The 22,604-nt window shown below is 61.9% G+C and overlaps 2 protein-coding genes across 9 annotated transcripts in view; one reads left to right on the forward strand and one right to left on the reverse strand.

Annotated features, from left to right (window-relative positions):
- Creb3l3 (cAMP responsive element binding protein 3 like 3) overlaps positions 1 to 2,456 on the forward strand; it is a 10,706-nt gene extending 8,250 nt beyond the window's left edge. For 7 of the 8 annotated variants that reach the window (XM_042267168.2, XM_042267163.2, XM_042267164.2 and 4 more), the window contains exons 7-10: positions 53 to 121; positions 609 to 693; positions 1,065 to 1,161; positions 1,640 to 2,456. In XM_042267168.2, the coding sequence (XP_042123102.2) occupies positions 53 to 121; positions 609 to 693; positions 1,065 to 1,161; positions 1,640 to 2,022 (634 nt within the window). In that variant the 3' untranslated portion in view covers positions 2,023 to 2,456. The remainder of the gene's footprint in view (positions 1 to 52; positions 122 to 608; positions 694 to 1,064; positions 1,162 to 1,639) is intronic. The other variant, XM_042267169.2, reaches the window with a different exon arrangement.
- Positions 2,457 to 4,543: 2,087 nt separating this feature from the next.
- Thop1 (thimet oligopeptidase 1) lies at positions 4,544 to 17,327 on the reverse strand. Its single transcript, XM_006978259.3, has 13 exons — positions 17,172 to 17,327; positions 14,638 to 14,850; positions 12,017 to 12,165; positions 10,380 to 10,487; positions 9,197 to 9,299; positions 8,502 to 8,662; positions 7,623 to 7,758; positions 7,058 to 7,424; positions 6,667 to 6,868; positions 5,798 to 5,984; positions 5,580 to 5,708; positions 5,025 to 5,161; positions 4,544 to 4,933 (listed from the first exon to the last, which is right to left on the reverse strand). The coding sequence occupies exons 1-13, from the start codon at positions 17,185 to 17,187 to the stop codon at positions 4,778 to 4,780; spliced, it is 2,064 nt and encodes a 687-aa protein (XP_006978321.2). The 5' UTR covers positions 17,188 to 17,327; the 3' UTR covers positions 4,544 to 4,777.
- Between the last annotated feature and the right edge of the window lie 5,277 nt (positions 17,328 to 22,604).

The raw sequence follows: 22,604 nt of genomic DNA on the forward strand, positions 1-22,604 counted from the left end.
GGTGGCGGGTCACAGGCACGTTCTCGGTGTCACCGCGTCCTTGTCTTCCCAGGATGTCAGCGTGCACTGCCCAGAACCAGGAGCTGCAGAGGAAGGTCTTGCATTTAGAAAAGCAAAATCTGTGAGTGTGTGTTGAGATGCGGGGGTGGGGGGTGGGTGGGGAGGGGGGCGGGCTCCCCCTAGGTTTTGCCCAGGGAAGGTCTTGAAGGACAAAACTCCGCCACAGTGGCTGTAAGAGAACAAGAAATGAGACCTTTGTGTACCAAGAAGGGGATTTTTATTTGGGGCTTTGATGGGTGTGTAAGAGTTGGCTAGAGAGGAACTGGCAGATACGAAGTCCTCTGGCATGAGCAAGAACCAGCTACAGACATATCCGTGGAAACAATGCCCTTCGTACAGAGGGCAAGCCTGGGCAAAGGCCCTGGGGCCGGACAGAGCCTGCTGTGTGCAGGATCGGGCACTGAGGGGCAGAGAGGCAGGAGGGAGCCAGGGAGGGCGTCTTAGAAGGGGTGTGGTTAGTACTCCGACGAGGCCGGGGGATTGCAGAGGGGGCCAGGAAGCGAGGAGGAGGCCCCAGGGCTCAGCTCGGGTGTCCTCTCCCTCCGCAGGTCTCTGCTGGAGCAGCTGAAACACCTGCAGGCCCTTGTGGTCCAGTCCACCAGCAAATCCGCCCACGCCGGCACCTGCGTGGCGGTGAGGCCCCCCCGCAGGCCCCCGGGGTCCCCAGGGCTGGGGTGTGGGTGCTCGGCCCGGGTCCCGTGGGTAGGGCTGGGGTGGGGGCGCTCGGCCCGGGTCCGGTGGGGAGGGCTGGGGTGGGGGTCCCCAGGGCTGGGGTGGGGGTCCCCAGGGCTGGGGTGTGGGCGCTCGGCCCGGGTCCCGTGGGTAGGGGGAGGCGGGTGTGTTCAGCGCGGGGCCGCGGAGCCTGCCGCGGTGGGACAGTGACGGAGCCAGGCGCACGCCCACCTAAAGGAACCGAAGCCCAGGGCCCCCCACCCCCGCCGGCGGGACCTGCCCCCCTGCCTGTGGGTTCGGAGGATGGGGTGACCCCGCCCCGTGTCCGGCAGGTCCTTCTGCTGTCCTTTGTGCTGATCATCCTCCCCTCCATCAGCCCGTTCGACTCCAGCAAGGCCGACAGCCCTGGCGACTTCGTGCCAGTCCGAGGTGGGTGGTCCCGGCCTTGGGACCGGGGTGAGGGCGGGGGGGCGGGGCTCCATCCCTAGCACCACGGAAGTCAGGCGCGGGGGTGCAGGCTGGTCACCCCGGAGGTGGAGGCAGGGGGGTCACTCCAGGGTTACTCTAGGCTACCCAGGACAGCCTGGGCTACGAGAGCCCTGACAAAAATGTCAACCAATAAATACACACACGCACACCCCAAAACCAAAAAAGCCCATGTCAGGGGACTGGGGGCAGGTAGGTCAGCTTGACCTGAGTTCAGTTCCCAAGTCCACAAAATGGAAGGATGGAAACATTCGAAGCAGCCCTGACCTGAGACCCACACGGGGCGCCGGGGCGCCCCACAACCACAGTGCACGCAATGCAACCCGGTCCCCACAGCATCCTGGCACCTGGGGCCGGGGCGAGGGAATGAGGGTCGGGACTCCGCCTCCGCCGTCTCCTCTGACTCCACAATTCCCTTCAGTGTTTTCCCGAACCCTCCACAACCACGCTGCGTCCCGCGTGGCTCCCGACATCGCCCCAGGCCCCGAGGTCCCAGGACCCTGGCCGGACGCTGGCGCGCCCCACGCAGGCTCTCCTCCCGGCGGCCTCGGCGCGGACTGGGGGAGTTTCGTGGAAATACCAATGCTGAGCGACCCCACCGGAGAGCTGGACAACGCCACGCTGGTGCTGGTCAACGCCACGGAGGACCTGGGCCGGGCCACCCTGCTGGACTGGGTGGCTCTGGAATCGCTGCTTAGCCCGGGCCGGGTGGGGCTGGAGATGCCAGGGGTGGAGATGTGGCTGTCCTGGGTGCCGAGGTGGCTGAGGGTGCGTCTGGTGCAGGGCGCCCTGGAGGTGCTGTGACAGCCGTAGGGACCGACCGCCCCCTCCAGAAGCTGCCCCCCCATACCCAGCGGAGGGGTGCTGGCAGGACCCTGGCCTAGGACAAGAACTAGACGCTTACCTATGCAGACCCCGACAGACAGACACACTGACACCCGAGCCCTGACCCCCAACCCACGGAGCCCTCCCTATCCCGTGACCACTGGGAAGACGCAGAGCCTCGGGGACCCGGGCTCCCCAACACCAGGGCGTGGACTTCAGAGTGGGCCCAGCCCACAAACGCCGTTCTTTCTTTTTCCTTTGAGAGACAGGGTCTGGATGACAGAGGCTGGCCTCGAACTCGCAGAGATCCTCCTGCCTCTGCCTCCCGAGTGCTGGGATTAAAGGTGTGCGCCACCGCCAAGCACCCCCTTTTCTAAGACTGTTGTGACTGTCAATAAAGGATTTTGACAGTACCGGGACTGTGGCTCAGTGAGTAGCACCTGTCACCCCAGCACTGGGGGCACCAGCAGGCGGGTCTCTGTGAGTTCGAGGCCAGCCTGCTCTATAGAGTGAGACCATGTTTCCAAAAGCAAGAAAGAGTTCAAGGTCATCTTTGAGTCCTCGGGGGTCTGAGGCCAGCCTGGGCTACACTAGACCCTGCCTACACACACGGTATCTTGAGTGTGAGTGGCGAGGTATAGTTAACTCAGGGTGGGGCTCTGGCAGGCAGCCTGGCGTGGGCCTTGACGGCCCCCCAGACCTAGGTGGGTCAGCACCTTGGAGAGTGGCCGTCGGCATCCACCGGGGCTGGATGTCCACCGCCCCAGGGGCTTGGTGGTCCACTCTGCCGCTTTTAAGGTGAGGAAGCCGGGGCGTGGAAGGGGCCAGCCCAGGGTTACCGGGGACGGGTGACGGTGTCTGGTTGTGGACTGTAACAACCGGGGGGGTGGGGGGGGGGGCAGCCACTGCAGGAGGTAATGCGGGGCGGGGGGGGGGGGGGGAAATCCTGATTCAGGCCTGGTGACGCCCACCTTTAATCCCAGCACTTGGGAGGGAGGGAGGCAGGCCAGAGGATCTCTGAGTTCAAGGCCAGCCTGGGCTGCAGAGCGAGTTCTGGAACAGTGAGGGGTACATAGGGCGACCCTGTCTCACTGGGGGCCGGAGAGGTGGCTCAGTGGGTAGGGATGGCTGCTGGGCAAGCGTCAGGACCAGGGTTTGAATACTCGGGTCCAGCGAGCAGGAAGGGGGGCGAGGCTGAGCGTGGCTGCAGCTTTGTGGGAGGCAGGTGGATCCTGAGGGCACCTGGCGGGCCAACCCAACAGGGGCAAGAAGCTTCCGGTAACCGGGAGCCTCAGTCAGGGGAGCGAGGCCGGGGGGGGGGGGGGGGGCGCAGGCCCGGCTGACCCCACACAGGCTGACCCCACGCGCACACAACACGCACGCATTCCCGTTTTTTAAGACAAGGCCTCTCTCCCCGGCCGGAACTCAGAAGTGCGTCCCTCCCCCGCCCCCGGGGCTGGGATGCAGGGTCCCGCTGCCGCATCCACGAGCTCCTTCCCTCTTGGGTGCGTCTGCCCGAGGCCCCTGCCCACCGGCACCTCATGCCCTGGGACGTGCGCCCCGGGTCTCATCTAACCCCGTCTGGAAGTGGCCGCCGCCCATCCTTCCTAAAGCGTTTGTGCGCCTGTGCCCTGTGGGGCCGGAGCCCCCCGAGGTGGGGACGCGGGACCCGCTGGGGCTGCAGTGACAGGCGGTCCTGGTGCCCGAGTCCGAGTCGGCCAAGACAGAAGGTGCTCCGCCCGCTGAGCTCCGCCCTGCACCCCTTCCTTCCTTCCTGCACGTGACTACAGTTCCCAAGCAGGCCGGAAGAGGGTGCTGACCCCCCAGAACTGGAGTTACAGGTGGCCGTGAGCCATCGTGTGGGTGCTGGAAATCTAACCAGGGCTTCCGGCGAGAGCAGCTGGTGCTCTAACCACCCAACCACCCCTCCAGCCCTGACCTAGGCCGGCTGTCCAGGGAGCCCCAGGCACCCTCACCCCGTGTAGACTTAACAAGGGCACTCGGTGCGGAAAGCATAACCGAGCCGCACTGGAGCTGCGCACGGCCCTGCCTCGGTGGCGGTGGCGGCCTCCGTGACAGGCATGATCTCTGTGCCTGCACAGGGCGTCTCCGGACAGTGCAGACCCCTGGCTAGGTAGTTTGGGATCCTGTGTGAACTGAGGATCGGAGTTGATCGAAATGGCTTCCTTTTGCCGTGGCTACCTGGCGAGTCAGGGGCCAGCCTGGGCTACACGAGGTCCTGTCTTTCTTGAAATGCAGATTTAATGGTGGCTGGAGGGTGCAATACTGCACACGGCCAGCAGGCGGCAGAGCCCCACCCAGGCTTCCCTGCAGCCGGCCCTGGAGAGGCCCAGATGCGGGTGCTTGACACAGCGACCCTGAGCAACACTAGGCGGCTGGCCCTGGCTCCCTCCATTAGCTCCCTCCCGCAGACCCGGCACCATGTCACAGCCCAGAGCGCTGGGGACGCGGGGCGGAGCGGCGCAGAGCGAGGCGCGGGCAGGGGCCTCATCAGTTTAATGGCGGCATCACAGAGAACTGTGTCCCACACGGGGCTGGGGAGGGGCTAGTGCAAGGCGGAGGCCGCCGGGGCAGCCAGGCCAGGCCCTGAGGACGGGGACCTCGGGCCGGGGCATGGAGGATGGAAACCGCCCCCGGCTCACCCACATCCCGGGGCCGCCGAGGCCGCCCCGCCGGGCTAGGCTAAGGCACAGGGCGGCGGGCTGGTGCGCGGTCAGCAGGCGGGCGGCTCCCCGGCCTCCACCTGCAGGCCCTTGCTCAGGAGGAAGGCGTCCTGCTTGGGGTCGCGGCCCAGGAACCGCTTCAGCATGGCGCTGGCGTCCTCGGAGCCCCCCGGCCGCAGGATGCTGGTCCGGTAATCCATGCCAACCTGGGGGTAATGGTGGTCAGGGTCAGAGTGGGTGGGGTGGGCAGCGGGGGTCAGAGACACCTCGGGGAGGCTCGGTAGCCCTGGGACTCACCTTGGGGCTCAGCACCCCCTCTTGTTTGAAGCGCGTGTGGAACATGTCCATGGAATAGACCTCGCTCCACAGGTAACCGTAGTACTGGGCGTCGTAGCCGCCCGCCAGGTGGCCAAAGGTGGCTGGCATGTTGGTCCCTGGCGGACACAGAGGTGCAGGCTGCAGGGTGCACCCCAGGCAAGGGCAGCCTGGGGGGGGGGGCAAGGGGCCGGGTTCTGCGGGTGTGCATGTCCCCGTGTGCGCCCCGGGCGAGGACCATGGCGGCAGCAGCCACCGAGGAGTGTGAGCTTGGGGGGGGTGTAAGCTGGGGGAGTGTGAGCTCGGGGGTGTGTAAGCTGGGGGAGTGTGATCTGGGGGAGCGTGAGCCAGGGGAGGAGTGTGATCTGGGGGAGCGTGAGCCGGGGGAGGAGCGTGAGCCGGGGGAGCATGAGCTGGGGCCCGGGGCCGGGGGAGTGTGAGCCGGGGGAGTGTGAGCCCCCACGCTGCGGCTCTCTGGAGGCTGGGGAAGCGGAGGGAGCGGAGGCCCCGGGGCCGGGCGGGCCTCTGAGCAGCTACCTGGCGTGGCCGGCACCCCGAGGATCTCCTGGCAGAGACGCGCATACTCCTCGGCCGGGTCGGCGTCTGTCTGCGTGTGCAGGGCCTGGTCCACCTTGGCCAGGACGATCTGCCGAAGGTTGAAGAGACCTGGGGGGGGGGGTCAGAGGTCAGCCAGCAGAAGTGCCATGAAGCTCCCCATGCGGCCGAGTGCCCACGGGAAGGACGGCCCGCCTCACCTGCGTTGGCCTGGCGTGATTTGATGAGCTTGTCCAGCAGGTCCTGAGGGGCCGGGCTGCCCGTGCGGTAGTGCTGGGACATGCGTGTCAGTGGCTCCTTCTCCCACACCCAGTTCTCCAGCATCTGGGACGGCGCCTCCACGAAGTCACGCTCCACGTGGGTCCCACTGAACATGGCGAACTCCGCCTATCCAGGGCACAGGCCTTAGGGCACGTCGGTGTCCAGGCCTCACATCCGGCCTAAGCCCCTCTGGATTCCCGGCAGCCGTCAGCTCACCGGGCTCCGGCACACTGGGCGCCACCAGCCGCAGAGGCTGGCCCCCCACCGCAGAGGCTGGGCCCCCCACCGCAGAGGCTGGCCCCCCCACCGCAGAGGCTGGGCCCCCCGCATCTCCGGTCCCCAGGCCTCACACTAAGGTCCACGAGGCCTTGGCTCTGCTCCGGCCTCCGATCTACGCAAACTGCACACAACAGCCCAGTGCTGGGAGAGGCCGGCCTGACCTGAACCCCCAAAGCCACCTGAGGAGCTGTGGCGAGATGGCCGGCCGTGTGAGGAGGGCGTGGGGACCACTGCAGGCCACCATCACACCAGAGCAGGAGGGAAGACAGGCCAGGGATGTGGCTCCGTGGCTAAGGGAGCTGCCAAGCCCGGGTTCAAACCCAGGACTCAAAGGGCAGGCGAGGGTCCACTGCCCTCCGGTCTGCATGTGCAAGCCACGGCCCCCGAGTGCATCCCCCCCCCCCCCACGAAGATAAGCAAATGTAATGAAGGCCCTTTCCGCGGAGCAGGGGGCCCAGGGCCGGCCTGGCACTTGTCCACGGCGTCGGCCCAGCCACGCACCGCCCCCCAGGCGCCCCAGGCCGCTCACCTGTGAGCAGAGCTGGTGCATGACGTGGCCGAACTCGTGGAAGTAGGTCTCCACCTCATCGTGCTGCAGCAGGGACGGGGCGTCCGGCGTGGGCTTGGTGAAGTTGGCCACCATGGCGGCCACCGCCAGCTGCCGGCTTCCATCCTGGCGCAGGCAGCCGGGCTGCAGGCCGAAGCAGGCCGCGTGGCCGTACTTCCCTTCCCTGAGGAGTGAGCCGAGGTCAGGGCGGAGCCGAGACCCCCCCCCCCCCCCCCAGCCGGTGCCGTCGGTGCCCACGGGGCCGGAGGAGCCACACTTCCCCACAGCAGGAGCGCGGCCCTGCCCGGGCCTCCCGCTCTCTGTCCCCAGCAGACGGGGTGAGGGGGGTGACCCTGGGGGACCCCGTGCGCACCTGGGGTACAGGTCAAGGTAGAACTTGCCGACCTCCTCTCCAGAGGCGGCGTCCCGCACGGAGTAGAGCCGCACGTCTTCGTGCCAGGCGGCGGCCCCGTCCTCCAGCGTGAACGTCAGCCCCAGCAGCTCCTGGTAGATGGCCAGCAGCCCGCGCGTGACCACCTGCATCGGGAAGTACTCCTTCAGCAGGTTCTGGTCCACACGGTAGCGCGTCTCCTCCACCTGGTTCATGTAGTAGCGCATGTCCCACGCGTGGATGCGCCCGTCGAAAGGCAGGCCCCGCCTGGCGCACTCGGCCTCCTTCAGCTCCAGGATCACCGCCCGCTCCTGCTCCCCCAGGGGCTTCAGCTTCTGTGCCAGTTCATCTGCAGGGCGCCCAGGAGGGGTGTGTCACGCCCACGTGACCCCAGGCCCGGACCACCATCCACTGCGCCCCAGGAGGGCAAGCGCGCGTGGGGGGCTGGACACAGGACGCGGGCTCTACCCCAGGACAGACAGCCGAGACGATGATCCTCCGGCTGAGGACACGGGCGGGGTGAGGCGGGGCGGGGCGGGGCGGCTACCTAAGAAGGTGGCCACTGTTTGGCTGGTCTTGGCCATGTTCATCTCCAGGACGTAGTCAGCATGTGTTCGGAAGCCCAGAAGGCTGGACTTCTGCGCCCGCAGGGACACCAGCTCCTTCAGGATGGCGCAGTTCTCCTGCAGGGACACAGGCAGCCGGGGGACTCCATCTCTGCCCCGTCCAGACAGGACCACGGGGGCAGAGAGAGGTGAGGGCGGCTTGGCTGTCCTGGGACTGGTCTTAGGCGCCACCAAGATGGCTTAACAGACCACGGGACAATCGCCCACTCTGGTCACCGTGAAGGCATAGCAGGGCTGCTCAGAACGGGGCAGGCCCGTGTCTGGGGAGGGGGAGGCCGAGCAGGGGATGGACTGCCGGGGGTCGGCCCAGGGCAGCGCCTCCCCAGCACCACACGGCCCTGGCCACCCAGCACCTCAACCCACCCAGGCAGGCAGGGGGCCAGGTGGAGGTGGCACCAACCACACGTGGGAGCCCTCGGGAGGTCAGGGGAGAGTTCGGGGTGCAGTTCTGAGGACTCCAATCGCTTAGGTGATGGTAACAATCCCTGGGGAGGCCCACGCATTACGGTCAGGGCGTTACAGAAGTCGGTGCCCACCTCAAGCGGCAGCTTCTGGGGCCTGGGGAACCCTGGCTCCAGTCACGCCAGCAGAGGTGGTGACGGCCCCTCCGTTCCCTGCCCTGCGAGCCCCCGGCCGGCAGGGTCCCTCCGGGAGAGCCGCCCGGCCTCACCTCAGCGGGAGCTAACTGCAGACGGCCTGCACAAGGCCGCCATGACCCGTGACCGTGAACCCCGAGCACGGGCCCCCAGCGGGCGGCTGTGGAGGGGGCCGGGGCCGTCGGGGACAGCTGCAGGGCCCACCTCCTTGCAGCGGCAGTTGAAGGCCTGTTCCACCAGACGCCGCGTCTCAGGCACGTGGCACTTCTTCAGCAGCGGGAAGTAATGCGGGTACTTGAGGGTGACCTTCAGCTTGCCGTCCTCCGTCTTCTCCAGCGAGTTCAGGAAGTCCTCGGGGAGCCCGCCTGGGGAGGCAGCGGATGCAGCTCAAGACGGAGCCTTGGAGCCAGGCCAGCACCCCTGAACCCGAGGGGAGCCTCCCGGAGAGGCAGGGTCATCACAACCGAGGTAGAAGCCCAGACACCACACGGAGGTGCTAATCCTCCAATGTCCGAGGCCTGGGCCGACAGTCACCACCCCTTGACCTGGACTACAACCCACGCTGTGTGGCGGGTGCTGTGTGGGTTCTGGACAACAGCTAACTGCCCCCGGCTAGGGCGGCCCCGGCTGCGCCAGCTCAGGGCTCCTGCTTTGGATAGGATCTGGGTCAGCAGAACCCAGTTCCTGCCTCCCAGGGAAAGATGGCGCCATTGTCCTTGGCCAGCTGTGAGGACACCCTCCCCCACGGCACACTCCCCCCCATGGCACGCTCCCCCAGCTCCCCCCATGGCACGCCCCCCCCACGTCGCGCTCCCCCAGCTCTCCCCCCCACGGCACACTCCCCCCATGGCGGCCCCCCCAGCTCCCCCCACGGCACCCCACCCCGGCCCCGCGCTCACCCAGCTCCTCTCGTGTGAAGGGCAGGAAGGTGGTGTCCTCGTTCAGGTTCTTGTTGAAATCAATACACAGCAGACTCAGCTTCTTCTTGATGCCCTTGATCTTCTGCAGAGAGAGCGGTGTGGGGACACGGTGGGGTGGGGACGCGGTGGGGTGGGGACACCGGCCTCCCGTCCCTCCAGGCCGCCCCTCCCAAAACCTCCAAGCAAAGGACAGGAGGAGCCGGGGGCGGACGTGGCCTGCGCCACTCCCCGGGCACCGCTGGACTCCTGGGCTCTCCCGCAGGCCTCCCCCTGGGAAGGACCCTCAGCCTGAGCTCCGGTGACACACAGGGTCACCTCTGTCTGCTAAGGCCGGGTCTAGGGTTTAACTAGGAATCCGCGCAGGGACGTGCTGTCAGACGGACAGGGAACAGGACGGGGTGAGACCCCGAGGCTGCAGCTGTGACAGGCGGGTGGCAGAGGCCCCCCTGCCTGTCAGCACAGGAGGGGCAGGGCTCCAGGAACCCGGCCCCGCCTCCAGGGGACCCCAGGCACTCCCAGCTTCTCAAAGCCGGCTGGCCAATGAGCGCTCAATGGACCAGGCACGGTGAGAGAGGCAGGGGACACCGGGAACCCTGCTCCAGCAGGGCCACCTCTCCCCCCCGTGCCCACCCTCCAGGAACTGGGCCTTCAGTGACCACGGTGACTGCTCTCCAGGGCTGGGAGTCCCCGGGCGGGCCCGGCTTCCCTTCGCCGCAGCAGGACGGCAGCTTTACTAAGTCAAGGTCCTGGGCTCTGACGCGGTGGCCCCATTTGGGGCGAGGGTGACCCCGCAGGGCCGGAGCAGGCCTTTCAGGCGCACTCCCAGAACGGAGTCCACACAGCTGCTTCCTCTCTGAGGCTCAGCTGCACGGTGTAAGCGCCACCTGCCCACCCTCCAGAGCCAGCTGCGGTCTCTGCCATGCCCGGGGTATGACACCCGTCTCTGCACACACCAGGGTCTGCAAGCCAGCCCCGGCAGGCATGCGTGGGGACCCACGTTCCAGGCCCAGCAGCGCTGACTCAGCCACGCACCGGGCCGAAGTGGGCGGCTGCGTCACGCTCTGGGACCGTGGCTCTGCTTCCCCAGGCTCAGGCCCCGGGCAGAGGACAGGGACAGTGTCGTCAGGCCTCGACTGGGGCGTTCAGGACGGGGCACACCCACCTCTTGCGTGTCCTGAGGTAGGTGGAGGCCGTTCCTCCGGCCCAGCTTGATCAGCCGCTCCAGGTAGCGAGCTGCCTCGGGCCGCAGGGAATCCTTGGGGATTTTCTCCTGGAAGACGCCATCGAGAGCTCAAATCCAACACTGGGCAACAGCTCAGGGGAGTGTCCCTTCTCTGCTCTCACGGCAGGGGCAGGGCACCCACAGCGGCGCTCGTAACATGCGCACGCACACACACACATGCACACGCGCGCACACACGCACACACACACACGCACCCCGTGACTCCAGCTCCAGGAGACACAGTGCTCCTGGCCGGCCTCCACAGCAGCAGCACACGTGAACACAGCCACCCAGACAGAAAAACCAAACATCTTAAAACAAATAAAAACCCGTGCCGGGCGTGGTGGCGCACGCCTTTAATCCCAGCACTCAGGAGGCAGAGCCAGGCGGATCTCTGTGAGTTCGAGGCCAGCCTGGGCTACCAAGTGAGCTCCAGGAAAGGCGCAAAGCTACACAGAGAAACCCTGTCTCGAAAAAACCAAAAAAAAAAAAAAAAAACAAATAAAAACCCACACTCTAATCACGAGACAGGGCTCTGAGGGTGAAGGAGGTCGCAGCCAAGCCCGGTTCAACCCCCATGGGAGGAGAGATGTGTTTCCAGAGGCTTCCCATCTCCAGGAAAGAGAGAATGTTAAAACCCGGCTACACAGCCAGGCACAGGGCCACCCAGAGACCCGGCTCTCGGAGACAGAGGCGGAGGACCCTGGTTCCCAGCACGAGCTACAGAGGAACCTCCCCATCCATTAACACAACGGAACCCCCAACCTGGAGCACAGGCTGCCTCAGGGGTGGCCACGGTGCTCCCGGGTGCACAAAGGCACCAACTGGTGCTGTGAACGCGGTGGGACTCTGGCCAGCACTGCCTTTTTTCCTCTTGGGGGGTGGGATGGACCCAGGAGGACAGGCGGTCTGTCCCCAGCCAGGCCCCAGACCCCCTGGGGGACTCTAGGCAGGGCTCTTCCACTGAGGACTCCAACCTTTTATTTATTCAACAGGGTCTCATGCACCCCGGGCCGGCTTTGAACTCAGTACGGAATGAAGGACAAGCCTCGAACTCCTGGGTCTCTGGTGTCTACCCACTGAGTGCTGGGATGCCACGCACCACGACACCGTATTCTATCCCAGGTGGCCCTGGCTGGCCTTGAACTCCTGGTGCCTCAGGCTGCGATGACAGGACTGGTCACGTCTCATAGCTGTGTGGTAATTACAGGTACTTTAGGTTTATTTTTTATTTGGTTGTTTGAAACAGGTTTCCTCTGTGTGGTTTTGGAGCCTGTCCTGGAACTCACTCTGTAGCCCAGGCTGGCCCCGGACTCACAGAGATCCTCCTGCCTCTGCCTCCCGAGTGCTGGGATTAAAGGCATGCGCCACCACCGCCTGAATGACAGGTACTTGAACAACAACCCTGACCACAGTGAAGGCCGCAGCCGGCTGTGACTGCACAGCTCACATGGTGCCTGCCCTCCACACGGCAGCAGCGGATCTGGTCCCACCCCGCAAGGTGGTTCGCGTGGCTGCCGTGGGCCATGGCCAGTGCAGAGCCGGCCCCCTGTGCCCATGCCTGGCCCCCCACGCACCTGCAGCCACACGACCCTCTGGTAGACGTCCTGCCTCATGCTCATCTCCACGTCGAACTCCGAGAGCTTCTTGTCGGCCTCTGTGCTCGCCGTGCGGATCTCCTTGGACGGGGACACGTGCTGGGGGAAGTCCAGGATGTTCCTCTGTACTGAGGGTGAGATGGGGACAAGGTCAGAGGAACGGCCCCCCCCCCCCCAGCCGCCTCTGCGGGGACCCCTCTGCACCGGCGGGGACGCCTCTGCACCCGGGGGGACCCCTCTGCACCCGGGGGGTCGCCTCTGCACCCACGGGGACCCCTCTGCACCCGGGGGGACCCCTCTGCACCGGCAGGGACGCCTCTGCAGCCGCGGGGACCCCTCTGCACCGGCGGGGACCCCTCTGCACCCGGGGGACGCCTCTGCAGCCGCAGGGACCCCTCTGCACCCGCAGGGCTCGGGCACTGGGACAGAGGGGGCGCGCCGTCACCCTCAGCCTTGGGGACAGCACAGCGGAGACTCAAGACAACAAAGCAGACACCAGGACAGCCAGGCATGCTAACGGGGCGACCGTTCCACGGCTGACCCGCTCGCGGGAGTGGTGCTTACACCTGCCATCGGCGCCCTGGAGGCTGAGGCAGGAGCATGCCTGAATTTGGGACCATACAAGCGTGAACGTTACGACACCTGCCCTGTGACCCAGTCCCCTCCCCACATATGAAGCCAGGAACAAAGCACGGGTCACTATCAAATCTCGTGCACGTGCGACAGCGAGACCCACAACAGCCAAAGGCAGGGCTCCCAGTTCCCACGCATGCGCTGGACGCTGGAGTATCACGCGGCCCCGAACAGGAGGGAGCCTCTGACACCCACAGCACCAGCCAGCGACGCGGACACAGAGGTCACAGGCGCGGACACCCACGGACAGAAGGCAGGGGTGAGGTGTGCGGGGTGGGCGCGGGATGCCTTACGGCTGCTCGTTCTGGGTGCTGACGGCCTGTATGCTTAGTCACACGGGCTGACGCTGGCCAGCGGAGGAAGGGCCCGGAGGCCCGGAGGACCAAGCGGGGAGGACAAAGGTTATGACCTCCATGCAGAGTTCACGGGGTGCGCTGAGGAGCTGCCAGGGGGCAGCCCTGACCACTGTCTCTTTCTGTTCTGTTTGGAACAAGCTCTTGCTATAGCCCAGAGGAGTACTGAACTTGTGGAAATCCTCCTGCCTCAGGCTGTCAAGTGCTGAGGTGTGAGCCACCACACTGCACAGAGGAAGATGTGCCGGAGAGGCCGGCAGGGAAGTCAAAGGATTTGTGGTACAGTAATGCCACACCAAGGGAAGGGTCACCAGGGGTCACCAGCGGGCGAGGTTCCCACCTGAGACCAGAGAAGAGGACACTGCTTGACGCTCGAGGGGAAACTGAGGCTGGGGACTAAAGCCAGGGCAGGTGAGGGAGGGAGGTCAGCTGCATCGGAGGGGTATGCAAGGCCGCGGCCGATGGGCAGCCACAGGATGCCGGTTGCAGGCCCATCTGGACCACACCCGGGATGCAGGCGGAGAGGCCCTGCTGGACCTGAGGCAGAGCGGCCTCCGTGGCCTGAACATGCCTCTCCTGCCCCTCTTCCTGCCCAGAGAGGGGCTTGGGACACAGTGGCCCTGGGACCGGGCTGCTCGGGTCTGGTGGGTCGGAGGAGGAAGCTGCCATCGTGCTGGGTGGCAACAGGCCCGTGTAGCATCGTGTTAGAGACAGAGCGTGGCGGGTGACAGGAGGACACTTGAGACCGATGGCCAGGGCTCCGGCCTGAGAGGGTCCTCTGCTGGCAGAGGCCGAGACAGGAAAACCCACACACGGACGATCACAGACATCCCAGCAGCAGGAATGTGCTCCAGTCACAGGAAGGAGATACCCGGCTGAGTGGAGGTGTGCCCTGTGCGATGCCAAGGCAGCCAGACAACCGGGACGTAGCCCTGCCTGGCAGGCACAGAGGGGACTCAGAATAAAGGCTAGTGAGCTGGCACAGTGAGTGGTGGTGTGTGTCAGCAGGTCCACAGCCCCAGTGTGGTCCACTCGGTGGTGGCAGAAGAACGGACAAACGTAAGCTGCGTCCGCGTGGCGGCTCACAACTGTGTGTGACTCCAGCTCCAGGGGACCCGACACCCCCTTCTGGCCTCAGTGGGTACACACACACACACACACACACACACACACACACACACACACACAGGCAACATACTCATACACAAAAAGTAAAACTATTTTGGTCGCTTGTATGTTTTTTGTCTTGCTATGTAGATGAGGCTAGCCTCAAACTCAGAGGTCCACCTGAGTCTGACTCCCAGCTGCTGGAATTACAGGGTATAGGCCACGAAGACTGGCCTAAAAATAAACACATCTTTAAAAGAAAGAAAACAAACTTGGACAAAGCCTGCTTGGCAGCTCAGACAGGAGCTGACACCCAGTGTCCCAGAAGCCACAAGGGACTCGGTTTCAGAGGTGTCTGTCACCTGAGCTGCGTCCTTCAGGCCACGCTGCTGCAGGGAGGCACAGGCTGCTTCCCCCGGCCCAGGGGGACAGGCCTGTCCACTGCCACGCCCGCCGGCTCCCACCCATCACCGGCCTCCCCAGACACGAGGGACCGACGGAGCTCACCCGTGTACGTCACCTCGACGTCGGCCAGCGCCTTCAGCGTGGTCTCGTAGGACACATCCTCGAAGTCCTGGGCGCCCACACGGTCGTACACACACTTGGTCTGCTCTATGAGCTGCTTGGTCAGGGCCTGGATCTGCTGTGCACTCAGGTCCCAGCGTAGATGATTCACCGTGGAGCATGGGGATGCTGCGTCCACGACGTCCCCAGCACAGGCTGCAGGAAGGAGAAGCGTGGGATCATGAGCAAGAGGCCCAGGGGCTTGTGGGAAGCACCGAGTCTGTACCTAAGGAGCCTGTCCACCATCGTCCTCCCAGGACCTGCTCAAGTAACGAGGCCATGAGCAGGGAGTATGTGCAGGCCAGGGACAGCGCCCTGACCACGCCCCAGCCCCTCACTGGGGATTCTGGGGGAGGACATCACTGCTGAGGGATCCTACTGCTTTGGCAAACGCCATCCCAGAAATAAAGCGCAGGTTCTGGCCAGCTGTGAGGTCTTGAGAGGCCAGCCCTGAGGGATTTCCAGAACTCTGTCTTGCCGCTGGTCCTGTTCTCCACACATGTTTGCACCACCCAGCCATCTAGCAGCATGTCATCAGGGTTAGGTGTGGTCCTCCACACCCCCGGCATTGCCGAGGTGTCATTAAGGCCATTGCCGCCCACCTCGGGCCTCGCTGACGAGGGCAGGCGGCAAGGGTGGGAAGGGACAGGAAGGCACTGCCCACCAGGACGATGTTTTCACAAAGATGGACTGGGTGGGTACGGGTGCCTGTTCTCAGAGCACTCGGGAGGCTGAAGCAGGAGGATTCCACGTCTGAGGCCCAAACAGAGACTACAGGGCAACCATTTTTCTCATAAATAAAACAAACATGGGGATGGGGGCCGTGGCTCAGAGGGTGAGCACTCACCGCGTGCACAACGCCCTCGTCCCAACGCACTCGGGAAACTGAGGCAGGACAGAGTTCAGGGTCATCCATGACTACATATCAATGAGGCCAGCCTGGGGTACACGGACCCTGTCTCAAAATCGAAACCATGGCTGGGTGTAGTGGCGCACACCTTTAACCCCAGCACTCGGAAGGCAGAGGCAGGCGGATCTCTGTGAATTCGAGGCCAGCCTGGGCTACAGAGTGAGTTCCAGGACAGCCAGGGCTACACAGAAAAACCGTCTCAAAAGCAAGAAGTTGGGCAGCGATTGAGGAAAATACTGTCAACCCATCCTCGAGTACACACCCACATGTGCACACTCACACACACACAGACATGAAGGGCTTTAGAAGTGAGGGCAGGGCCTGCCGTGAGAACAGGGAGCGTCCTAAAATTCTGGAGCAGCCAGGATTTCAACATCTTTCTGTAAACATTAGGATTACTGTCTCCGCTTGAGGTCATCTTCGAGCTCCTGAGGCAGAGTAATACTGATTATTCCTATTCCCACGACCACAACTGGGGGACAATCCGCAGGTATGAGAAAATGCAAGGAGGTGGCACACACCGGGCCACGTTCTAGGACACGGGACACAAGTCACAGCGCTTTTTCCTTCCCACCGGTGCTAGGCGGGGAACCCGGGACCTGGGAACCCGGGACCTGGCACACACGCTGGCCACATCCCCGGCCCTCTTTACTGTTTAAGGCAGGACCTTGCCAAGTTGCCGAGGCTGGATCAGTTCTTTTCTGGATTAAGCAAATCCAGGAATTGTCCAGATGGCTAAGCAGGTGAAGGCGCTTGCTGCCAACCCTGAGGACCTGAGTTTGATCCCCGCCCGGAGGTGGAAAGAGAACCGACTCACAAGCTGTCTTCTGACCTACACACACACACACACACACACACACACACACACACACACACACACACGATAATAAAATTTAAACGTTTTGCGCTGTCCACACCTGACACTGGGATCCCTGCCCTCATCCTCCCCAGGCCTGGGAGGGAAAGGTGGGTCTCCCAACGGGCCTGCACCCTTGTTCTCCCACATTAAGAGGCTTGGGCCGCAGAGGGGGTCAGGGGTGAAGGGCGCTCGCTGGTCTTCAGAGGACCCGAGTTTGGTTCCCAGCGCCCCCAAAAGGCCGCTCCCAACCACCTGTGACGAAATCCTGGTATAGAGAGGCTCCGCCACACTCTTGTGGCCTTCGTGGGTGCTGCACATATGGGACATATGGGCGCGCGCACACACACACACACACACACACACACACACACACGATAAATCCTTAAACAAGAGAAAAAGGACCTCATCGGAGGTGCTCCCTGACCTCACGGGATGCTAGATGGCACACGGTCCCGGCCCCCCGGCTCCCACCCACCGTCCCCACGCAGCCCTCCGGACACCCCGCGCCTCCACTGCACGTGTGGGTGCTGCTCCCGCCCGGCTGGCGGTCCACGTCCCGGCGGGGAGCGCGAGGGAAGTTTCTATCGTTTTCAATGCCGCCTGCCAGCGGGGGAAGTCATGGCAAAGTTGCTTCATTCATTTTGCAGCCCAGGGGGTCGGGGCCGGGGGAGGCGCGCGCCCCGGGGCCGGGCCGGGGGCGGCCGGTACCTGCGGGGGGCTTCATGGCGGCGGCTGCGCGCGCACGGACGGCCCCGCTGCGCTGCTCCGCCTGCGCCGCCCGGTCTGCTCGGGAGCTCCCGGCCTCGGCCCCGCTGCTCCGCCGCCGCCGCCGCCGCTCGCAGACTGAGGCGCCCGACGCCCGCGCGCTCGGGGCACGCGAGGAAGGCGCATGCGCGCCCAGGCCGGCGGGCGTCGGGAGGGCGCATGCGTGGCCCCATCAGCCTGGCGCGGGGCGGCTGTTCCGGTGTCTCCCGGAGGCGCTCCGGCCGGCCATCCGTTCTGTGCATGCGCTGCACACAATGGAGCCCCTGATTGGCGGGCAGTAGGCGGGTGGGCGGGACCGCGGAGCAGCCTGGATGCTGTTTCTATGGAAACCTAACACCCTTCTCCTCTGCGTGGACACACACGCAGACCCTGTGATTCTGCCCTTGGCCTCTTCGTTCCTTGCATTTCTTTCTTTCTTTCTTTTTTTTTTTTTTTTTTTTTTTTTGGTTTTTCGAGACAGGGTTTCTCTGTGTAGCTTTGCGCCTGTCCTGGATCTCGCTCTGTAGACCAGGCTGGCCTCGAACTCACAGAGATCCGCCTGGCTCTGCCTCCCGAGTGCTGGGATTAAAGGCGGGAGCCACCACCGCCCGGCTCGTTCCTTGCATTTCTGTTCGTTCTCCAGCTCGTGTAGCCCAGACTGGCCTCGTCCTGGCCAGGTAGCCAAGGATGACCTTGAACCCCAGATCCTCTGGCCTCCACCTTCTGAGTCCTGGGAGGACAGGAGCGTGCCAACCATGCCTGACTTCCTTTCTTTTTTTTTCTCCTGTGCTGAGTGGGATAGCACACACCTGCAATTCCAGCGCTAGCTCAGTAGAAGCGGGCCAACCTGCAACCTGCAGGGGGGTAGCCTGGGCTACATACCCTGTCTGGGGGGGAAAAATCAAAACTTAAATGAATCATCTCTGGCGATACGTCAATGCCTTTTCGTGGTGCTGTGGTAACAGAGGGAACTGGGCGCTGGAACCACTGGACTCACAGCTCCAGGGGTCCTGACGTCCTCAGCTCCGCTGGCACTGTGTGCACGTGGCGCACATGCACACAAACATAAACAGAGGCAGGCAGATCTCTGAGTTCGAGGCCAGCCTGGTCTAAGGGGCAAGTTCCAGGACAGCCAGGGCTACACAGAAAAACACTGTTTCGAATAACCAAGAAGAAGAAAAGTAGTTTAAAGGAGACAATTCATTTTAATTCACAGCTCACAGCCCAGGCCCCGGGGAAATCAAGTTATTAGGAGCTTGAAGCAGTAGGTCACAGCACGTCCACGACCCGGAAATGGCAACGCCTGCACGCTAGTCATCTGCTCGCTTCCTCGATTTTACACAGGGTCCCTGCCCAAGGCGAGGGCTGTCCAGTCTTCCTCAGTGATGTCATCAAGAAAATCGCCCAGGAAGGCACAGGAGCCACCTCCGCAGGGACTCAGATCCGACCAGATTGACGGGTTACACTGATCATCATGGGTACCTACAAAATGAAAACAATGCCATCCTGGCGCTGTGTAGGTAGATCTGCAGGCCCCGGCACCCACAAAGGGCAACAGGAGGGCAAGACAGGGGCGGTCCTGGAGCAAGGTGAGGTTGCACCAGCAGAATCTTCAGGCTCTGGCTCTAAGTGAGGGTGTAGCAGGAATCTTAAAAGTTCTTATTAACAAAATCAAACCTGAGGCCAGTTGTTGGGATGAATACTGAAAGATCAGAGAAGCAGAACAAGCCACAGCTACCTCACCTCGCCAGTTCCTCAGCTGATCCTGTTTCCTCAGACTGGAAGCTTCTGTGTCCTCGTCCCAATGGCTCTCAGCTGAACTGCTGCTGGAAACCCTGAAGCTTAACCAGCTAAAAGCTTCTAGTTTCTGGTCTTCACGCCTTATATATCTTTCTGTTTTTTGCCATCACTCCCTGGGATTAAAGGTGTGAGTTACCATGCCTGGCTGTTCCCAATGTGGCCTTGAACTCACAGAGATTCAGAGGGATTTCTGTCTCTGGAATGTTAGGATTAAAGGTGTGAGTGCCACCATTTTCTAGCCTCTGTATCTAGTGGCTGTTCTGTTCTGACCCCAGATAAGTTTATTAGGGTGCACAATATTTTGGGGAACACAATATCACCACATGAGGGTTTTGTTTTGTTTTGGGTTTTGAGACAGGGTTTCTCTGTGTAGCTTGTGCCTTTCCTGGAACTCATCTGTAGACCAGGCTGGCCTCGAACTCACAGAGATCCACCTGGCTCTGCCTCCCGAGTGCTGGGATCAAAGGCATGCACCACCACCGCCTGGTGAGTGAGGGATTTTTTTTCCTTTTTTGTTATTTATTTATTTTAATGCCAAATGCTGTTTATTGAGGGAGGGAGGAGGTCTTAAATACAGGCTTACAGCACAATGGGAGAACCTGGGAGGGAAGAAGTTCGCTACTGATGTTTTACAATCTTGCATCTAAGCTGTTAACACCCATTATGCAGGATACACAGACAAGGAACTTCTCTTAAGCATTTAGGAGGGTGGAACCCAGCAGGGAATTAGCATAGGGAGGATATCAAGGTGAAGGTCAGCAAGACAGGCAACAGTTACCCAAAACGGGGGCCAGGGCCCTACAGGTCCCCCTTTTACTAGAAAATGAGCTTCTGACTTAGGTTGCGTGGGATGTCAGCAGGTCACCTTACCCGTCATGGAGACACCTGCCCAGGCCACACAGGCGCTCTGTCTTAGGTTGGTGAGTGCCCCCCAGGCATTACCCGTCTCTGAATACTCATTATCATACAGGCTCAATCGTGTGTGAGCTGCAGAGTTAACTGCTGCCAAAGATCTCAGAGTGGCACTGGGCTTGAAATCTGTGTGTTCGATACAGAAGAGTGAGGGATTTTTTTTTCATTATCTTTATTTTATATGTATGGTGTTCACCTGGGAGTATGTATGTACATTGCATGCATGTCTGGTGCCCCTGAGAACAGAGGCGTTACAGTTATGAAGCAACATGTAGGTGCTAAGAATTGAACCAGGGTCCTCTGGAAAACAGCCGGTGCTCTTAACCACCGAGCCATCTCTTCAGACCCTAAGTGGGAGTGATACAAAGTGGAGAGCAACCTGAACCTCGGGCTGCCACGTACATGTTACACGTGCTTCAACACACAGGGTGCATGCAATGCACACACAACACAAGGACCAGTGTGAACACTGGCTGATAAGGGGCTCTTGGAAGTGGGTTGGGGGCCCCAGAAGGGCTTGTGGGAGTCAGTCCTCTCCCATCAACATGTGGGTCCTGGGAACTGAACTCGGTCTTCAGACTCGGCGGCAGGTGCTTTTAGCCTCCGAGCCAATGCGCCTTGGCAACCCTGAAGTGTGTGCCAGCATGTGTGTGCACAAGTGTGTGTGGCTGCGCACGCACATGAGTTCGTGCACGAGTGTGTGCGCACATGGGTGTACATGCGTGTACGTGCATGTGAGTGCGTATGTGTGTGTGTGCGCGCGCATGTGCGCGTGCCTGCGAGTGTGTATTTGTGGATCTAGTATTTTGTCTGCTGCACCATCACCTGCATGCAGTACTCATAGCAGCCAGAAGAGGGCGCCTGGAATTGGGGTAAACGTGGCTGGGAGCCCCCTTGCGGGTGAGTGTGTGTGTGTGTGTGTGTGTGTGTGTGAGCGAGAGAGAGAGAGAGAGAGAGAGAGAGAGAGAGAGAGAGAGAGACAGGGTCCATCTCCAGAGTGTTGCGAACATGGGCTTCCACACCTCTGGGAATGGAACCCAGGGTTTCGTATGTGCCGGGCCCGGACTCGACCCACTGAGCCCCTATCCGAGGTCAGGACAGCAACATCAACATTGATGGTCAGGGGGTTCTGTATCACACTGGGGAGTCCTCATCCCTCCTGGTTTTCTCTGTGTGCATGTGTGGGGTGGCATTTGAGATGTGGTCTCACTCAGTAGCCTCGGCCTTCCCCTGTGCGCATATGGGCCTCAGTGTGGGACTTCCCCCCTTGCTTGAGAATTTTCATCCTAATCTGTATTCATGTCTGCTGTTTCCCTGTGTGTGTCTTTTTCTTTTCCTTTCAGGTGTTTCCATTTGTCAGCTGTGAGGAATCAGTGCCTGAGGAGGCCTTCTCATCTTTAGGGACTTGGCTACAGACTACACAGAGATTCACGACTTGGGGCTGGAGAGCTGGCTCAGAGGTTAAGAGCACTGGCTGCTCTTCCACAGGTCCTGAGTTCAATTCCCAGCAACCACATGGTGGCTCACAACCATCTGTGATGAGATCTGGTGCCCTCTTCTGGCCTGCAGGGACACATGCAGGCAAAACACTGTATACATAATTTAAAAAAAAAAAAATGGGATTCACGACTTGGGATTCATGTAGCAGAGTTGGGTGTGGTGAGGTGATGTGATATGGACCATCCTGGGGGAGTCTAGGCAGGGTGTGAAGCCGTCCATGTCACACCCACAGTCTAGGCAGGGTGTGAAGCCGTCCACGTCTCGCCCACAGTCCAGGCAGGGTGTGAAGCCGTCCACATCACACCCAGTCTAGGCAGGGTGTGAAGCCGTCCACATCACACCCCCAGTCTAGGCAGGGTGTGAAGCCGTCCACATCACACTCAGTCTAGGCAGGGTGTGAAGCCGTCCATGTCACACCCACAGTCTAGGCAGGGTGTGAAGCCGTCCACGTCACACCCAGTCTAGGCAGGGTGTGAAGCCGTCCATGTCACACCCACAGTCTAGGCAGGGGTGAAGCCGTCCACGTCACACCCACAGTCTAGGCAGAGTGTGAAGTTGTCCACGTCACACCCACAGTCTAGGCAGGGGGTGAAGCCGTCCACGTCACACCCCCACTCAAGAGCAGAAAGACGACTGTACCCACCTCCCCTTGCATATTTCCCCTCAGCCCCTTCCCAGGGAATGTAGCCACCCATGGGTATAGCAGGTCTCTCAGACCGCCAGCCTGCTGTGGATATCCCTCTATATAAATAAAGCACTGATGGCCAGTGACCAGGCAGGAAGCATAGGCGGGACAAGGAGAGAGGAGAATTGGGGAAACAGGAAGAAGGAGGAGAGACACTAGAGCCACCGCCAGGACAAGCAGCACGTGAAGACGCCGGTAAGCCACCAGCCACGTGGCAAGGTATAGATTTATAGAAATGGGTTAATTTAAGATAAAAGAACAGTTAGCAAGAAGCCTGCCACGGCCATACAGTTTATAAGTGATATAAGCGTCTGAGTGATTATTTTATAAGTGGATTGTGGGACTGCGGGGCTTGGGGAACCTGGAGAGAAGCCCTCCAGCAACAAATGGTGCCCAACGGCTCGAGTTTCCACCTTAAACCTGAGAATATTTAATAACCAATTCTAAAGAGAGTCAAAACCAGGTTCCTGTTTCTTGTCTCATACGGGCAGCTAGACGCC

This window comes from Peromyscus maniculatus, chromosome 22 (genome assembly GCF_049852395.1).
Source record: "Peromyscus maniculatus bairdii isolate BWxNUB_F1_BW_parent chromosome 22, HU_Pman_BW_mat_3.1, whole genome shotgun sequence".
NCBI lineage: Eukaryota > Metazoa > Chordata > Mammalia > Rodentia > Cricetidae > Peromyscus > Peromyscus maniculatus.